Source organism: Macaca mulatta, chromosome 20 (assembly GCF_049350105.2).
Source record: "Macaca mulatta isolate MMU2019108-1 chromosome 20, T2T-MMU8v2.0, whole genome shotgun sequence".
NCBI lineage: Eukaryota > Metazoa > Chordata > Mammalia > Primates > Cercopithecidae > Macaca > Macaca mulatta.
In genome coordinates, this window is record NC_133425.1 from 65,264,352 (window position 1) to 65,284,273 (window position 19,922).

At 36.3% G+C, this 19,922-nt stretch overlaps 1 protein-coding gene and 1 long non-coding RNA gene across 9 annotated transcripts in view; one reads left to right on the forward strand and one right to left on the reverse strand.

The window, feature by feature from the left end:
- The window catches only part of NFAT5 (nuclear factor of activated T cells 5), a 132,058-nt gene that overhangs the window by 76,996 nt on the left and 35,140 nt on the right, over positions 1-19,922 (forward strand). For 6 of the 8 annotated variants that reach the window (XM_077984473.1, XM_077984474.1, XM_015126501.3 and 3 more), the window contains 4 exons: positions 6,090-6,648; positions 12,668-12,860; positions 15,017-15,207; positions 18,839-19,011. In XM_077984473.1, coding sequence (XP_077840599.1) covers positions 6,090-6,648; positions 12,668-12,860; positions 15,017-15,207; positions 18,839-19,011 — 1,116 coding nt within the window. Of the gene's footprint in view, positions 1-6,089; positions 6,649-12,667; positions 12,861-15,016; positions 15,208-18,838; positions 19,012-19,922 lie in introns of those variants that run through there. The other 2 variants (XM_077984477.1, XM_077984476.1) reach the window with 2 other exon arrangements.
- On the reverse strand, positions 5,747-17,600 carry LOC144337715 (uncharacterized). Its single transcript, XR_013411149.1, has 3 exons — positions 17,411-17,600; positions 11,379-11,714; positions 5,747-6,964 (listed from the first exon to the last, which is right to left on the reverse strand). It is a non-coding gene; the product is annotated as an uncharacterized LOC144337715 (long non-coding RNA).

The window sequence follows — 19,922 nt, forward strand, 5'->3', positions numbered from 1 at the left end:
CCAAAATCGTGCCATTGCATTCCAGCCAGGGCAACAAGAACGAAACTCCGTCTTCAAAAAAAAAAAAAAAGACTGGGCTCAATGGCTCACGCCTGTAATCCCAGCACTTTGGGTGGCCAAGGCGGGCAGAACACAAGGTCAGGAGTTTGAGACCAGCCTGGCCAACATGGTGAAACCCGTCTCTGCTAAAAATGCAAAAATTAGCCAGGCGTGGTGGCGGGCCCCTGTAGTCCTAGCTACTCGGGAGGCTGAGGCAGGAGAATCGCTTGTACCTGTGAGGCAGAGGTTGCAGTGAGCTGAGATTGCGCCACTGCATTCCAGCCTGGGCAGCAGAGCAAGACTCCGTCTCAAAAAAAGAGGAAATTGTTTCCAAATACTCGATTTTTTTTAAATGATTATTTTCTGAATAGTCAATAATTTATTCCTTCTTTGTTCCACTATTTGTTCACTTAGCACACTTGCAAAATTTCATGGCCTTTTTTTAACTGGCTTTTTTAGAAAACTCAATTAATTTTGTACAGATGTTGAAAAATTATAAAATATGTACATATTCAAATGTTAGGGATCAAATTTTAATCTTGGAAGCTTGGAAGTTAAATATCATTTCTGTCATATATTTTAAATCAATGAAAGGTATTTCTTTCTTTTGAGAACTTCAGCAAATATTTCTAATTTCAAAGCTTTCTATTAAAAGTTTTGTTAGTTCCATATAAAGTATTATATCTTTTTTATGATATTTTAAGCAGTAATATATTATGGTAGTTAAAATAATTTCTGGTTGACAAATCTAGAACTGATAGTTCTTAAGTTTAAAATACAGTTTAAGCAAGGAGTATATAAAGTATACATGGGTTTCTATAAATGGTACCATTTAAAATCTTTTTTCAGGCTGGGCATGGTGCCTCACTCCTGTAATCCCAGGACTTTGGGAGGCTGAGGTGGGAGGATTCCTTGAGCCTAGGAGTTCAAAACCAGCCTGGGCAACATGGTGAAACCCTATCTCTACAAAAAATACAAAAATTAGCCAGGTATGGTGGCGCACACCTGCAGTCCTAGCTCTTCTGTAGGCTGAGGTGGGATGATCGCTTGAGCCCAGGAGGTTGAGGCTGCAGTGAGTTGTGATTGTGCCCCAGCACTCCAGCCTGGGCAACAGAGCAAAACTGTCTCAACAAAGAAAAAAAAAAAAAAACAAAATAAAGAAAATCCTTTTTCATCTGTTATTAAATTACAGATTCTGCGATATCCGTATTCCATGTAGATATTATTTAATATCTGCCAGTCTTTAAATCTCAACTATTTTTGAGTATTTATAGTTTCCATCAATTCTTAAAAGAAGCCATATACACAATTCAAGTTCACCATCATTACTGGCATTTGGTCTGATAATTGGCTACTGCTAATAGTGGCATATAGACTTAAATACAGGATACTTTACATATGACACTTACCTTCCTCTTTCAAATGATAAAATTATTCTATTTTAAATAATCTGACATTATAAATTTATATGAGTAAATTATAGAATGGTCTATTAATTTTCCTTTAGTTTGTTGTGTTTTCTGTGGTCACAGAAAATGCTTTAGAAAAAGTAAAATTATTCTAACCCAGGTGCGGTGGCTCACACCTGTGATCCCAGCACTTTGGGAGGCTGAGGCGGGCGGAACACAAGGTCAGGAGTTCAAGACCAGCCTAGCCAATATGGTGAAACCCTGTCTCTACTAAAAATACAAAAATTAGCTGGGCGTGGTGTCGGGCGCCTGTAGTCCCAGCTACTCAGGAGACTGAGGCAGGAGAATTGTTTGAACCCGGGAGGTGGAGGTTGCGGTGAGCCAAGATAGTGCCATTGCACTCCAGCCTCAACAGAGCAAGACTGTGTCTCAAAAAAAAAAAAAAAAAAAAGAAGAAAGAAGAAAAAAGAAAAGTATTCTATATAAGTTAGACTATAGGTTCAAAGATAATTCCTTCATAAAAGAAAAAAAATCAATAAAATTTATTCATATGGCCATACACCATGGCTCAAACCTGTAATCTCAGCACTTCAGGAGGCCGAGGTGGGCAGATGACTTAAGGTCAGGAGTTCGAGACCACCCTGGCCAACATGATGACACCCCATCTCTACTAAAATATAAAAATTAGCTGGGCGTGATGGTGGGCACTTGTAATCCCAGCTACTCAGGAGGCTAAGGTGGGAGAATCACTTGAAACCTGGGAGGCGGAAGTTCCAGTGAGCCGAGATTGTGCCACTGCACTCCAACCTGGGCAACAGAGCGAGAGTCCCTCTCAAAAAAAAAAAGAATACATAGGTCAGAGTTGCACTCACACTTTAGTTCTATAGAATATCAAGCTGTTTTTTTGATATTTTATTTAGTAATACAGTGACTGAAAGGTCTTTATAGATGTATTAAGTACATTTACAATATTCCCAGGAGGATTTGTTAGCACTTTTCTGAGAATGCTTGGAAATGACTAATTAGCATTAGAAATTTAAAATGTTTGGATATCGTTATTTTATGTATTTATATTTTAATAGGATATTAAGGATTTTTTCATGTTAGATTTATGGATATAGAAGTAGGTAATTTGGCTTATTTATAATTTAAAGAAATAAAATTACTAGAGTACTCTTGGTAGAGATATCAAATAGTTACCCCTAGACTCTTAGTATTTTCCCTGTATCAAATAATGCTATCATAGTAATATATATCTAAGTACTTTGAGTAGTAAATTCTTTTATTCTTCAACCTATATTTATTTGCCAGCTTAAATTTAATGTAACTCAAAATACATACCAAATTTTTGGCTTCCCATAAATCAATTTAATAAATTTGAATTTTATTACAATGTGGGCACTGTGATAGGTGTTGGGAGGATCTAAGATGAGAAACATATTGTCAATGCTTTTAAGGTGCTCACAGTTCTTACCCTCCACTTTACTACCTCACCTGGCATTATTAATTAATGCACTCAGATCTCTTGCTAACCAGAATGTAATGTTTTGATATGAAAGATTTTATACATCATTATCATCATCAGAGTATCAGTAGTACCATTGTAAAGAATTTTAGGCTGGGTGTGGTGGCTCATGCTTGTAATCCCAATACTTTGGGAGGCCAAAGCTGGAGGATTGCTTGAGCCCAAGAATTTGAGACCAGCCTGGGCAGCATGACAAAACCTTGTCTCTACAAATATTTTAAAAAGTAGCCATGCATGGTGTTGTGTGCCTGTAGTCTCAGTTACTTTGGAAGCTGAGGCAGGAGGATTGCTTGAGCTCAGGAGGTCAAGGCTGCAGTGAGCCATGATCATGCCACTGCACTGTAACCTGGGCAACAGAGCGAGACCCTGCCTTTAAAAAAAAGGTTTTATAGTTTAAAAAAAAATTATTTCATTTGTCTTAAAAAGAGTGGAATCTTTGCAATTGAGGTACACTTTAAAAAGTAATTTTCAGTTAAAAAATGCTTACCGTTCTCTTCTGACAGAGTTAATATTTTCAGTGTCATAATTTTGTGCTTTTTCTTTATTAAGTATACCCAGGATCAATCTGGCAGTTGTGCACACATAATCATGTGTTAGCTGTCCATGGAAAATGTGTAGAATATTTAAATTTATGTAGGATATGGTATCACAGTTTGGCATACTTATCCCAGAACACACACTTATGTATGACTGTTAAATCAGTTGGGTTTTATAATCATTACGGTTTTGATATTTGATAAGATTTGCAATATAAATTTTTTTACCTCAGAGAACAAGACAAGGTTATATCGTGCATATTAAATTCATAATACCATATAACTTGCTTTTGGGTTCATGATTGCTTTTCACCTGTACTTTCCATCTGTCATGAACAGGGATCCCTGAGATGTTCATACTCTACATTCTCATGTGCATGATCCTTAGATTTAAAAAGGGTGAGTGGGAGAAAGCTGCTTTATAGAAATATAAGTTCACAGCATTCATGTTTTGTGTGTTCCACTGCAAATATTGCATGCTGCATACTTGTATGCTGCATACTTGTATTTCTCTGAAAATGAAGAACGTAGGCTCATAAGTACACAAAAAATTAGTTTTGTTTTTGCCAATAGTTGGACCAGACGGAGGAATGTTAGATGTAATACCTTTTCTATTTTTTCTAAAATGAATTCTGTAGTATTTTTCAAAAGACAGGGAAAAAAATTATATTTAAACTCAAAGTGGCTACAAATCAGCTCCTAAACTGTCACTGACATTAGCATATAGATTTTGTAGTTTTTACAAACCTTTTAAAATATTTATTTACTAAGAAAACATTGCATTAATGCATGATACAAAATTGATAAGTTTTCCTTTAAATTGGAATGCAGTTTAAAGTGACTGAATTTTCCAATTTCAGCTACTGCATTTGACAAGGATACATATTGGAAAATGGAACTGGTATCATCTAATTTCTTTAGGCTCCTTCACTTACAGTAGTTGGGAAAAATCTTTCCATGTGGCATTATGTAGATCATATTCTTGATGACTAATATTAATTACTGTGCTCTTTAGCCTTGACAGCAATGAAGAATTCTGGGTGGATTTAGTTCATTTAAATAATTTAGGTGTATTTTAAATACATGTTTTCAATTAAAAAAACAGATCTTTGGCACTTGGCTTTTAATTATGTAAAGATTGACATTCTTACATTTTGCTCTTTATATTACAATTCATGTGTATGTTACAGTTCCAGTAACTGCACATCACAGTTTTATTATACACTTTAAAACAGTGGCATACTTGATCATAGATACAAATTAATTTTAGATTGAAACATATCTTTGTCTGTCACGTTACCTATTTTTATTTTTGTGTGTGTATATGATGACAAACCTTTCCATATTGTGAACAAGATAAAATGATATCTAAAATGTTAGTCATGACAACTTCCAACCTTAGCAATCAATGCACCTCTGAGGTTATGCTGTTAAGGGCTAAAGTAGTAGTATTTTCAGTGAGCTCTTCTGCCAGTTGCCACACATGCTGAAAAGATCTACTTAAATATTTCTTGCTAGGCATAATAGATAAATAGTTTTATAAAAAAATTAATTCTGATGCTCTCCAGAGATTTTTATGCTTAACTATTTTCTGTTAGACTTAAGCCAGTAAAATTTACCATTGTTCTTATATTGGAAAATTCCCTTATTAGTCACAATCAACCAGGCCCTTTAAAAAGAGAGAAAATAAACAGCTCTAACCAATTGTCAAGCATATAATCAAGTACTTTATAAGAGAAATCCATCCATTAATCAGTTCTTCCTTTGCTTTTCATTATGTCATAAAGGATGGATTTATTTTAGAGCTTATGGTTTTGAACTACCACTTCCAGCTTCTGGAGACCCAATGATTAACTTGTCTATCTTCCACAACCCAGAATGTTCCAAATCAAACCTTTTTCATCTTGATTCTCCTAGATTTTACAACAAATCATAGTGACAATACCAGTTCCATTTTGCCTCCAATTCAGTTGATTATATATTTTTTCTATTTATTTCTCATTTTATAATTGATATCTGGAATAATCAGCAGCTCTTTTCTCATTTATTTTCTCATATTTTTATTCCAGGATTTGCCTCTGAAGCAGGGAGTGTCTGCATTAAAAATGACCTGTAGTTCTCTGCTTCATAGGTTAGAAACTTATTTTAATATTTTGTGGCTAAGCACAGTCCCACTTTTCAAATTCTATAATGAATTATTTAATTGGCATTGAATGTGGACCACAAGCATATATTTCATATTGGGGTTTTCTTTATTACTTTAAATGATTAAAATTCAATAGAATGTCCAGCTGAGGCAATAAAAGCTTTATTTTTGCTTTACAGCTTAAAACATTAAATGAGATTTAAAAAATCTATTGATTGTAACACAAGTAAAATAATGCTATTTGGGCATTTTTTAAAATTGCATTTCTTAGGCCTTATATTGCTTGAAGCATTTGTATTCTAAAACGTAACCAAATTCTGACTATTCATTTTGGGGAAAAACAATCAGTTCACAAATCACATTTTCAATGGGACTGCTAGCCAGCATAGGTGAAAACATGTATAGTGTATTTACTCTTGAATTGTACACTGCAGATGCTTCTTCAGCTCCCTCCTCTTCCTCCATGGGCGGTGCTTGCAGCTCCTTTACCACCTCTTCCAGCCCTACCATTTATTCTACCTCAGTCACCGACAGCAAGGCTATGCAAGTGGAGAGCTGCTCCTCAGCCGTGGGGGTAAGTAACAGAGGGGTAAGTGAAAAGCAGTTAACCAGTAACACAGTTCAGCAGCATCCATCAACACCGAAGAGGCACACAGTCTTGTACATCTCACCACCACCTGAGGACTTGCTGGATAACAGTCGGATGTCCTGCCAGGATGAGGGGTGTGGATTGGAATCTGAGCAGAGCTGCAGTATGTGGATGGAGGATTCCCCCTCCAACTTCAGTAACATGAGCACCAGTTCCTACAATGATAACACTGAGGTACCTCGTAAATCACGAAAACGAAATCCAAAGCAGAGGCCGGGGGTCAAACGACGAGATTGTGAAGAATCTAATATGGATATATTTGATGCCGACAGTGCCAAAGCACCTCACTATGTGCTTTCTCAGCTTACCACGGACAACAAAGGCAACTCAAAAGCGGGAAATGGGTTGGTATTCACATTTTTTAAAATTCTATCACCATTATGCAAAACAAACAAACAAAAAAACATTCCCAATTTTTCCTAATTGCTCAGCTCAAGTTTGCATATAAAGCAACAGTGCTAATTTTATCATTGAAATACCTGAAAATTTTAACTTAAAATTACCAACTTTTACTAGCTAGAAAATAAAATAATCATAGATTCTAGCAATAGATATCTTATTACCAGTATAGTTAGGTAGTAGAAAATGAAAATAATCTGTTTTGAAATAACTTAAATTTCAAATGAATTTATATTTTAAAAGGACTTGAAAATATTTTTACTCAGCCAGGCGCGGTGGCTCACGCCTGTAATCCCAGCACTTTGGGAGGCCCAGGCAGGTGGATCACCTGAGGTCAAGAGTTCGAGACCAGCCTGACCAACATGGTGAAACCCCATCTCTACTAAAAATACAAAAAAAATTAGCTGGGCATTGTGGCACATGCCTGTAACCCTAGCTACTCGGGAGGCTGAGGCAGAAGAATCGCTTGAAACTGGGAGGTGGAGGCTGCAGTGAGCCGAGATCATGCCACTGCACTCCAGCCTGGGCGACAAGAGCAAAACTCCATCTCAAAAAAAAAGAAAAAAAAAAAATGTGTATCTATATATATATATTTCCTCATAGAAATAACTAGCAATGTAACGACTCTATCGAAAACAACTCAGTCACTAAGAGCTGTGTTCTCTTTCACATTGTGTCCTCATATGGTTTACATTTTTTAGAAGATTTTAGACTTAAATTTTTTTCTCTTTAATTGATGAAAACAAGAAAAAACTAAATTGATAGTTTGATTCTCATCATTTAGATTCATGTATCATAAGCTTTTTTCCTTTGATACTAATACACTGTGCAGATTCAATATTTTTTTTAAATCACTCATTTTTTTTCTGTGATTCTGGGTTACTTCTTTAGAGGGTGATGAAACAGGATCATGGTACATGTTTGAGTTTTCTTTCATCTCTGTCAGTCACACTACCCACTAATACAGTTCAATAGCTATGTTACAGAATATTCACTGCTATAATGCAGACTAGTATGACTTATTTTTAATTCCTTTAGTAATTTTATTGTAATATTTAATTGCTAGACTTTTAAATTAGATTTTTCTATAGTACATTCAAAATAATTTGTTAAAATTTAACTCGCTAGGACCCAGGATCTCCTACAATTTCAGTTTTACACAAAAAGTGGTCAGGAAGTTTTAGATTGGTTTACTACTTGATGACATCACTAATCTTTTTTCAGTTAAAAATCCAGTTGAATATTATAGAGAATATTCTTAATGTATATTAAACTTGCCCTTAAGCACTCCCTCAGTTCGTTTTAAAAAGTACTATCTACCCTTTAAGCAATAATTACTCTACACTGCTTCTTTACCTCCTTTGGGGTGATGTAGTTAAATGAAAATGAATATTTAAATGCTTTTCAGTTTTAGAAAGTCCAGATTAGTAAATTACTTAAAAGAAAACAAGATATACTCTTTCCTAAAATGTTGCCATTTAATAAAGTCAAGAATTTCAGAACATAATATTTGTAGAACTATTACTTATAAAATAAGGCTCTGAAATGTAATGAATACAGGAGGTAAATACTTAAAAGTAACTGTGATAGTAGCACAGATCTAAAAGGCTCATGAATATCATTTAATTATGTATGTGTGTTTATTTATGCTTTAGTGGAGAAAGTCTTTAATATAAAGTTCTGGAAGATAAATTTTCATTTTTATATCAAAATGAATGTTGAAGGTTCAAATTTAGAGCAAATATAATTTTTACTTATGACTAATAAACACAGTGATTTGCAGTTGCTAATTAAATATCTTGACCTTCATCTTTTCTGCTTCTACGTTTGTATGATAGCTGTATCTTAGAAATGATTTGAGGTTACCCAGGGAAAGTATAATTGGTCAAGACAGTCTCTTTCATGAAATAATTCATGGAGCAGAAACTCCATCAAGCAGAAGAAGTGTCCAGCTTCTTAGGTAATTTTAAAAAATTTAAAACTAGTATATGGAAATGATGGAAGAAGTTTGAAATTGGAATTTATAACAACTATGTTGAGGAAAGGATGAAATCATACCTGAATATATAGAAAAATAGGCCTTAAAAATAATTTTTCAGAGCGTGTCAAGCTAAAAGCCTGTATTCTTCAACAGTGAAAAAAATCTTAAAATGTTTTGAGAGATAAGAATATAGCCTTAGATCTAATGTGCCATAAAATTACAATTTATATCATACTAAGTATTTAGAAAATGTACTTTAAAATATATACAGCAGTTTATTGATCTTCAAGATACCACATAGAAATCTGATAGCTTGTAGATGAAAATAGCATTTTTATATGACTAAAATGTTAGAGTCTAATAAGAGAATAAAACTTGGCTGGGCGCAGTGGCTCATGCCTGTAATCCCAGCACTTTGGGAGGCTTAGGCAGGCGGATCACCTGAGGTTGGGAGTTCGAGACCCACCTGACCAATGTGTAGAAACTCCGTCTCTACTAAAAATACAAAATTAGCCGGGCATGGTGGTGCATGCCTGTAATCCCAGCTACTCGGGAGGCTGAGGCAGGAGAATCACTTGAACCCGGGAGGCAGAGGTTATGGTGAGCCAAGATCACGCCATTGCACTCCAACCTGGGCAAGAAGAGCAAAACTCCATCTCAAAAAAAAAAAAAAAAAAAGAATAAAACCATTTTTTTTTTTACAAAAAAGCTTAGTATTTGAATATTCCTAGCCATATCATTCTTAAATTTCTCAACTAAGTGTCCTGAGAATCAGTTGCCCCATGTCTCTTCTAGATATTTCTATAAGTTAAGATATGATGTCATCTGGATGTGAAACCTATTTTAGGCTTTTTGTAGTGAAAATTATTTTTTTTGACATAGACCACCAGAAGGATTATACAGCACACATAAATTAGAATGTCATTTTAAGACTTGTGAATAGAATATGCCATGATGGTGGATTTTCCTTTTTGGTTTTACATGGTAAAATCCCATGTAACTGACTGCTACTTTATTTTTTCTTAAGCCATCATGCCTTAAAAATTAGTAACTTGACTACGTTTCTAAGTGTTAGTGGATGTTTTCATGATTTTACATGTCTATACATCTCAATATGTATGTATTCCATTTTTACATTTTAGAAAATAAAGATAGTTTTAAGGAATTCTAAAGTACCATTTTAGAAATTGCTTAATTACATATGATATTCTTTTTTAAGCCATAATGTGTATACTCACTCAATAGTCTTCATCCCAAGTGAGATCATTTGTTTTGCTAGACGAGTAAAACTCATTTTCATTTATTTGCCCTTATAAATATTAGCTTGACTAGCGTGAGTATAAAAACATGTCTTGCCAAGTTAATATGCTGTATGAATTTTCCTTATATTTCAAACTAAAATTTTCCCTTTTCTATTATAAAATTAATAGATATGAATTACAAGTATTTGAAAAATACAAGAAAACCCCATAATCTAGTCACTCAGTAAACCTGCTATTATCGTTTTGCAGTATTTTTTTTCATCTCTTTGTATGTGTATCTGGGGGATATTTCTACATCATTTCAATAAATGAATATTTTTACTTTAAGATTAGTGTAAAACAAAATATCATAGACTTTCATGTGTGAGGAACTGCACACTAGTTAGACCAATTCTGGGTCTGTACCCAGAATGATGAAAAGAACAACAGGGTTTATTGCCCATTGTTCCAGCTTCAACTTGATACTTATGTTCATAGAATTTATTCTTCCAGGGCCTTTTAAATGACTTGCACAAGTAATCTGACCTACTTATGTCAAACTTGCACGAATAGCATTCCTTGTCCATTTAGGACCTTTCTCATCTTAGGTCTTTCTCATCTTAATATTACAGAAGCTCCTTTATCTCTCTGCTTTCCTTTCTTTGTCCCTTTCTTCTTATTATTTGCCTTCATCAACAAAGATTTCTTCAGCACCTGTTATGTTTCAGGAACTGTATCAGGTTCAGGGAATATGAAGATGATTAAGCACAGTATTGCGCCTTGAGAACTCTTCCTCTTATCTATCAGTCTTACTGAATTCCTGTGCTAGTTTCAGTTCTTCTTTGTTCCATTCTTTTGCCCCTTTCTTAGCCAACAATTCAACCTACTCCCCATTTCCATTGAAGATAGTGCCTTTCTCACTTTGTTCTTGATGATTGAGGCAACAACTTGGTTACAGCTAGAGGGGTAAACATTAGAGCCAGGTTTAAGCCTGCTTAGCTCCTCTGTGTTTGAAGTCATAATATTCCTACTGGGATCTGGTTGCTTTTAGAGGAGATTTTTCTTCACAGTCATCTGGCTCCTGGATCTTTGATGTGAGTCAAAACTGAGGACTAGGGGGGTCACAGAGAAAGCTATGACCCTGACTTTATTTAAAAACATAGGTGAATTTTGTTTTTTTGTTGTTTTTTTGTTTTTTGAGATGGAGTTTTGCTCTTGTTGACCAGGCTGGAGTACAATGGCACAATCTGGGCTCCCTGCAACCCTGCACCTCCTGGGTTCAAGTGATTCTCCTGCCTCAACCTCCAGAGTAGATGGGATTACAGGCATCTGCCACTGGCTAATTTTTTGTAGTTTTAGTAGAGTTGGGGTTTCACCATGTTGGCCAGGGTGGTCTCGAACTCCTGACCTCAGGTGATCTACCCGCCTTGGCCTCCCAAAGTGCTGGAATTACAGGTGTGAGCCACCACTCCGTTGCTCAGAAGGAAAGATAACTAGCAATATTGTTTTTACTTATTTTTATTATGTATTTGCAGTGCTTCAACTATTTTACAGATTAAATGTGTTCGCCTGAAGTCATAACCACCATTTGGGATACTGTTTTCCTTTGAACATATATTCCACATAGCAAATGCATTATAAATAAATGTTAAAAGCATAACTAAAAACAATAAGGGCCAGGCGCAGTGGCTCACGCTTGTAATCCCAGTACTTTGGGAGGCCAAGGTGGGCAGATCACCTGAGGTCAGGAGTTCAAGACCAGCCTGGATAACATGGTGAAACCCCATCTCTAATAAAAATATAAAAACAGGTGTGGTGGCACACGCCTGTAATCCCAGCTACTTGGGAGGCTGAGGCAGGAGAATCACTTGAACCCAGGAAGCAGAGGTTACAGTGAGCTGAGATTGTGCCACTGTACTCCAGCCTGGGTGACAGAGTAAAATTCCGTCTCAGAAAATAAAAAAAAAGGTAGAATGCTGGTGCTGTCAAGCCCAGATTGTAAAATTTTTATTGAGAGCTTTACTTAACTAATCACAAATAAAAATAATCTGAAAAATCACACTCCTAGAAAAGATTGTTTAGAGTAAAGCTAATTTCCCCATAAAAATTGAATCACTAATTTTTTATATAATTTCTTCAGTTTGATTTACTGAGAAGGAAACCAAAAAGAGTAAGCTACATATACCTTCATTTGGTTTGTAGGCCATTTTGTATGGGGGTATGTAGGGTTTTTGGGGGTTTGATTTTTGCTTTTGCTACCCTCACTTTTTTTCTTTTACTTTGCAATTAAAAAATAACAGTAGTTAATCTTATAGCTTTATATAAAATTTAGAATTTATATATGGAATGCATACATGGAATTTTTAAATCTTATTTTGACTGAAGTACAGTGTGAAAGGTTATAGTGACATTAACTATTCTTTTGTATTAGTTTCAGTTTATTGCAGTCAGTCTTCCTCCCTTCCTCCTACCACTCATTTACGTTCATTTTCTTTTCTGTCAAACGTACTTTCTTTTATTTTTGCATCATATAGTAAACTTTTTTACAAAATCTTTTTAAAGATACTTGGCTCATGTATCTTCCCTTAGGCAATATTTTATTTTGCCAGCAAGCTAAATAGTTGTTTTTACTATTATTGCCAGTTCTGTTTCTTCCTTTGTCTTAGATGGCTGCTTTTTTTTTTTTTTTTAATCAAAAAACTCTTTTTGATACTTTCTCCATGTTGTGCTCTGATTTCTCAGAACATTGGAAAACCAAAAAGGAACTGGAGTAAAGAAGAGCCCTATGTTGTGTGGACAATATCCTGTTAAAAGTGAGGGAAAGGAGCTGAAGATAGTTGTGCAACCTGAGACACAGCATCGAGCTCGGTACCTGACTGAGGGCAGCCGCGGCTCAGTAAAAGATAGAACACAGCAAGGCTTTCCTACAGTAAAGGTATTTACTTTATTTTCATTTGAATTTTAGTTAAAATGTAAAGGGGAATATGTCCTGAAAAGTAAAATATTTTCAAATCTTGAATTTTCTTCCCTCATATTTGATATTTGAATTAGATTCATCTCAAACTTTATATTTAGAAAGAATTTTTGTTGTTGTTTTGAGACAGTCTCACTCTGTCACCCAGGCTGGAGTGCAGTGGTGCAATCTCAGCTCACTGCAGCCTCTGTCCCCTCGTGCAAGTAATCATGCCTCAGCCACCTGAGTAGCTGGGACCCACAGGTGTGTGCCACCAGGCCCAGCTAATTTTTGTATTTTTAGTGGAGTCTGGGTTTCACCATGTTGGTGAGACTGGTCTCGAACTCCTGATCTCAAGTGATCCTCCCGCCTTGGAGGAAGAAATATTAAAGTGAATTCAAAGAAATAGAGTAGAAATTATTGAGAACTTTGAAAATAAGGTTTTTGAGATGGTTAAGTAATCAAGACTATTGTACTGAGAAAAGAATTGATTAATACTTAAGGCTTTGGTTTAAGAAATGGGATATTATTTGCATCCACTCAAGTACAGGGGGAAAGAAGGAAATGAGGGAAAAAAAAGAAATGGGATATCAGTTGAGTCTTAATTTTTTTAAAAGTTGAGACTAAAAGTTAAAAGGGACTTAACACCTAGGATATCTTGTTATAAAGAATATTTGTCTTTGAAGACAAACCTCAAAAAAATGGGAGAATGGGGAGAAGACTTAACAAGTGTCCCTACCCCTTGCAAAAGACTAAATAGGGAGGAATTTTGGCTAGTCACATGGTAGATTCTTATTAAATACAATTTGTATAAATATATTATTTAAACAGTATTTTAAGTTAGGAGTAGAGGTGGACTGCCTTTCATTTTATACTTGAATGAAATTATGATTGAAACTCTCTGGATCAATCAGGAAACGTGTCTGCCACCATTTATAAGGTTGGTTAATAGTCATGTGTACAATATCAAGCGTACCCTTCTTCACTACTTACTGCCTTAACCCACACCCAATCCTTCAAACCCAGGACAGGTAACAGGCAAGTGAGAAATTTATGTTATGCTTTGTGTAAATATTTGTCTAGCCAGATATTTTGGTAGTTTGGTCATTACGTTTAACCTAATTGCCCTGACTTTATGTTTTGTCTACTTAGAAGTATTGTTAGATTAATTGCTTAACTATGATAGGGAATGAATTGACCTTAAAAATTTGTTTAGTCATTCATTCAACAAATACTGCACTCTCCATGTGCCAGGCTCTGTTCTAGGTTCTGCTGACCAGCAATTTGACTGGGGTTTGCTTATTTTCCTCATTATGATACCATTTTGTAGAGATACAGCTGTAAGGCATGTGTGAATTTTTTTAAGCACTTTGTTTGGCATGCATTGTACAATTTACTTTGTGATTTTCTGCATTCTATATTAGCGGCTTCAATGTTTAACTATAAGCCTTATCAAGAATCAGTATTGGAAACATTTGTTCCCAAATGCTATTTTAAATATTTATTTATTTTTCAGCATACAAATTATAATTTAATTTATGAAGGCTTGCTAGAGACCTGTAATGAGCCATAGATCCCCGTTTGAACTGGCAATCTCTCAGACCATAATGTTTTATCCCAGGATTTAATGATGTTATATGTATGTATCTAGTCCATGAAAATGAGCTTCATTTCCTTGTTATTCATATAGCTGCACTCATACTTTTCTACTCAAGTAGCTTTAGTAGAATAAAAATACGGTATATGTACTCTCATTTGATGATGATGATGATGCCACTAACAGTTTCGTGAGTTTTTCCATTGTTATGGTGGTAGGTCCTGAGCAACCCAAATGCTACCTAAAGTACTGTGTATTCATTCTCATCTGCTTGTACAAATAAATTATAAATGGTAATTTATCATCTAACATCTAAATTTATAATTTAAGTATGGTTATTACAGAATTAAAACTATGACCTACCTCAGGAAATTAGCCAACTCTGTTATGAAAATGTTTTACCTCTGTTTTTCTTGAAGATTTAAATATTTTTAAATGTAATTCAGTTACAAGTATAGGATTTGGTCTTAAATATTTGATTTTATAATTAGATTATTTGAAATGCTAATTAGTATTTCTGTTGCATGTTTTCTTGTTTCAGCTGGAAGGCCATAATGAACCTGTAGTGTTGCAAGTGTTTGTGGGCAACGACTCTGGACGAGTGAAACCACATGGATTTTATCAGGCCTGCAGGGTGACTGGACGAAATACAACTCCTTGCAAAGAAGTGGACATTGAAGGCACTACTGTTATAGAAGTCGGCCTTGATCCTAGCAACAACATGACACTGGCGTAAGTACTTAGTAAGAATTTTTCATTATATATTACACTCTTGTGTTAGGCAGGAGAATTGTTCAGTTTCTAACGTACAGAAGATTTTGAGTATTTTATTAAAATGTTTTAAATATTATGAATAAAAAAGGACACTACTTCAGAATGGTTGTGGGTTAAAATTAACTCTTTTACCCTTTGCTAAAGAATTCCTATGGTTGGACCAGGTGCAGTGGCTCATGCCTGTAATGCCAGCACTTTTGGAGTGTGACGCTGGTGGATCACCTGAGGTCAGGAGTTAGAGACCAGCCTGGCCAACATGGCGAAACCCTGTCTCTACTGAAAGTACAAAAATTAGCTGGGCGTAGTGACACATGCCTGTAATCCCAGCTACTTGGGAGGCTGAGGCAGGAGAATCACTTGAACCCAGGAGGTGGAGTTTGCAGTGAGCTGAAATTGTGCCACTGCCCTCCAAGCTAGGCAACAAAGCGAAACTTCGTCTCAAAAAAAAAAAAAAGAATTCCCACGGTAAAGGCAGGGATATCAAAGCCAAGTTGAAAGCTGGCCAAAGACTTACTTTTTTGGGTTTATAATAGTAACATTGAAAATAAAAACTACGATTTGATTTGTTTTCCTGAATTCCACCTTCTTAATGTTTGCTTTAGAAACTTTTTTTTTTTTTTTTATTGAGACAGAGTCTCCATCTACCGCCCTGGCTGGAGTGCAGTGGTGCTATCTCGGTTCACTGCAACCTTTGCCTCCCAGGTTCAAGTGATTCTCCCTACCTCAGCCTCCCAAGTAGCTGGGATTGCAGGCACCTGCCACCGCCCCCCTGGCTAATTTTTGTATTTTTAGTAGAGTCAGGGTTTCACCATCTTGGCCAGGCTGGTCTCCAACTCCTGACCTCAGGTAATCCACCCACCTTGACCTCCCAAAGTGCTGGGATTACAGGCGTGAGCCACTGCACCCGGCCAAGAAACTGTTCAGCAGAGGCTATGAAGTGCCTTATTCCATCTTGATGTGAAACGCGTATTGCTGGTTTAAATTCACCATTGGTTGTTATTTTCCTGTATTTAAAAAATATATATCTTTAGATTTAGATTATGTGTTTTTCATCTTGTACATTTAAGTTTTAAAAATTATTTTTCCTTAAGCCTTGCGTAAAGGACCTTCAGTTGTAAAACTGAATCATAACAGCAGGAAATATATTTGTATGGGGTAGACCTATGTTGTAATTATTTGTGTATTGGATAGTTGCTAAAGACTTTACTTGGTTTTCAGTTTCCTTTTGAAAGCCATTTTAAGTAGACTGGTAAAAGGTTAGTTGGAAAAAAGACATTTTGAGAAATATTTTGTAAATTTTTTTTTTTGGAGAGGGAGTTGTGCTTTGTTGCCCAAGCAATGTAGTGGCATGATCTCAGCTCACTGCAACCTCCACCTCCTGGGTTCAAGCGATTCTCCTCCCTCAGCCTCCCGAGTAGCTGGGATTACAGGCGCCCACCACCATACCTGGCTAATTTTTGTATTTTAGTAGAGATGGGGTTTCACTATGTAGGTCAAGCTGGTCTCGAACTCCTGACCTCAAATCATCCACCCACCTCAGGCTCCCAAAGTGCTGGGATTACAGGCGTGAGCCACCGCGCCTGGCCTCATTAATATTTTTTAACTTGTAACTTTTGAAAATTATTAAAAAAAAAAAAAAAGGGGCTGGACACGGTGGCTCACACCTGTAATCCGAGCACTTTGGGAGGCCAAGGTGGGTGGATCATGAGGTCAGGAGTTCAAGACCAGCCTGGCCAAGATGGTGAAACCCTGTCTCTATTAAAAATACAAAAAATTATCTGGGTGTGGTGGCAGGCACCTGTAATCCAAGCTACTTGGGAGGCTGAAGCAGAGAATTGCTTGAATCCGGGAGGCGGAGTTTGTAGTGAGCTGAGATCACGCCACTGCACTCCAGCCTGGGTGACAGAGCAAGACTCCGTCTCAAAAAAAAAAAAAAAAAAAAAAGACAATTATAAAAGTAAATATGTATAGTAGAGGAGGAAAGGAAAGAATTTACTGATTATAAAAATAGTACTTAGTCAATATAAGAAAGTTGAAAAAGGGGCCAGGCATGGTGACTCATGCCTGTAATCCCAATACTTTGGGAAGCTGAGGCATGCAGATCATCTGAGGCCAGGAGTTTGAGACCAGCCTGGCCAACATGGTGAAACCCCATCTCTACTAAAAATATAGAAATTAGCCAGGAGTGGTGGTGCATGCCTGTAGTCCCAGCTACGTGACAGGCTGAGGCAGGAGAATTGCTGGAACCCTGGAGGCAGAGGCTGCAGTGAGATGAGATTGCACCATTGCACTCCAGCCTGGGCAACAAGAGCGAAAGTCTGTCTCAAAAAAAAAAAAAAAAAAAAAAAAACGTTGAAAACACAGGGTAATAAAAAGCTAAAAACATGCCCTTTAAAAACCAACTTCCGGCCTGGCACAGTGGCTCATGCTTATAATCCCAACACTTTGGGAGGCTGAGGTGGATGGATCTCTTGAGCCAGGAGTTCAAGACCAACCTGGGCAACATAGTAAGACTCTGGCTCTACTAAAAGTACAAAAATGAGCTGGGGTAATGGTGCATGCCTGTAATCCCAGCTACTCAGGAGGCTGAGGCATGAGAATTACCTGAACCGAGGAGGCAGAGGTTATAGTGAGCTGAGGTAGCGCCATTGCACTCAGACCTGGGTGACACAGCAAGACTCTGTCTCAAAAAAATTAAATAAATATAAATAAATAAAAACCAACTTCCTGGAAATAACCACTATTTTAATGTGTGTCTTCCCAGTCTTTTTTGGGCAAAATTGAAAAAATAGTGTACCCATTGTTTTGTAATCTGCTTTTTACTTAACATATCATGAGCGTTTTTCACATATCATTCAATGTGGTAACATACTTCTTAGTGGCTGTCTAATATTCCATCCTTCTGGAGGCAGCTACTAAGTTTTTAAAAGTAAAATCCATTTTCTCTGTTTTCAGAATTAGCTCTGTAAAGAAAGAGGCTAAATTTTTTTTTTTTAAATGGTCTCTGGCCAGGTGCGGTAGCTCATGCCTGTAATCCCAGCACTTTGGGAGGCCAAGGTGGGCAGATCACTTGAGGACAGGAGTTCAAGACCAACCTGGCCAACATGGTGTAACCCCATCTTTACTAAAAATACAAAAAATAGCTGGGCATGGTGGCGGACACCTGTAATCCCAGCTACTCAGGAGGCTGAGGCAGGAGAATCCCTGGAACCCAGGAGACAGAGGTTGCAGTAAGCTGAGATCATACTACTGCACTCCAGTCTCTCCAGCCTGGGTGACAGTGAGACTCCATCTCAAAAAAAAAAAAAAAAAGGTCTCTTATAAGCCATTACTTATGTTCAGATTTTAAAATAGTGATTTTTTTTTTTTTACTTTTTCTTTATTATTATAAACAAAAGATTGACAGGATTAGGAACAGTGAATGTTTAGAATTTACCCTTTTGTAGTTTTGAACTTGGAACTTTGTAACTTTATTACATATTCACAGAATTAATAGATAAGCAAAATGTTAAAAAACAAACTTGTTGATTAAGAGCTTTACACTATTTATACAACAAAATGTCCCTTTATATATTTTTTTCTGTATTAGGGTGGACTGCGTAGGGATATTGAAATTGAGGAATGCTGATGTTGAAGCCAGAATAGGAATTGCTGGTTCCAAGAAAAAAAGCACTCGTGCCAGATTGGTTTTTCGAGTTAATATCACGAGGAAAGATGGCTCCACTTTGACACTGCAAACACCCTCTTCTCCAATTTTGTGTAGTAAGTAAGAAGATATGGAGATACTAAACATATGGAGTTTCTTTCATTTTCTGTTAATCTTTTAGACATCTCTAAATTTTAGATATTTCCCATACTCCGGCTTGTGATCATGCAAAATTTGAAATATTTTAAAAGCAGTAGTCAGATTTTCTAGACCAAACTAGAGATGAATAATTGGGATACAATTCAAAAGATGTGGAGCATTTTGTAGTTTCCTATTATCATAATATGCTGATTTAAAAAGTAATTTGGGCCAGGTATGGTGGCTCACACCTGTAATCCCAGCACTTTGGGAGGCAAAGGTGGGAGGATCACTTCAGCCCAAGAGTTTAAGACCAGCCTGGGCAATGTAGTGAAAACCCTGTCTCTACAAAATAAAAAAACATATATAGTAAGTTGGGTGTGATGACTTGTGCCTGTAGTTTCAGCTACTTGGGAAGATGAGGCAAAAGGATCACTTGAGACCCAGGAGGTCAAGGCTGCAGTGAGCCTTGAGCATGCCTTTGCATTCCAACCTGGGCGGCAGACTGTAACTGTCTCAAAAAAAAAAGTAATTTGAGCTGGTTATCAGAAGTAAATTACAAAATGAAAGCGTTTTCTAAACATCTTCACTGTGTGGTAAATTGCTATGGTTCTAACTGTTCTGTGTTAGAACATGAGTAAGGTAAGGAGGACTTTGTGAATAACAACATGGCAGAAGTTTTGATTACTAATTATAATAGTACAGTATAGTGTTGGGAGTGGGAAATTCAATTCTTATCACTAACCTTGGCATGGACAGAAAATGATGTGTGTGTGTTTGTGTGTGTAAATTCAATTATGTTGTTATGTATGTCTCACCATAATTGTAGTTTCTCTCTAATGATTATTGTTACAAGTAATAAATAGGAAAATTTTTCCTTTTCACATTT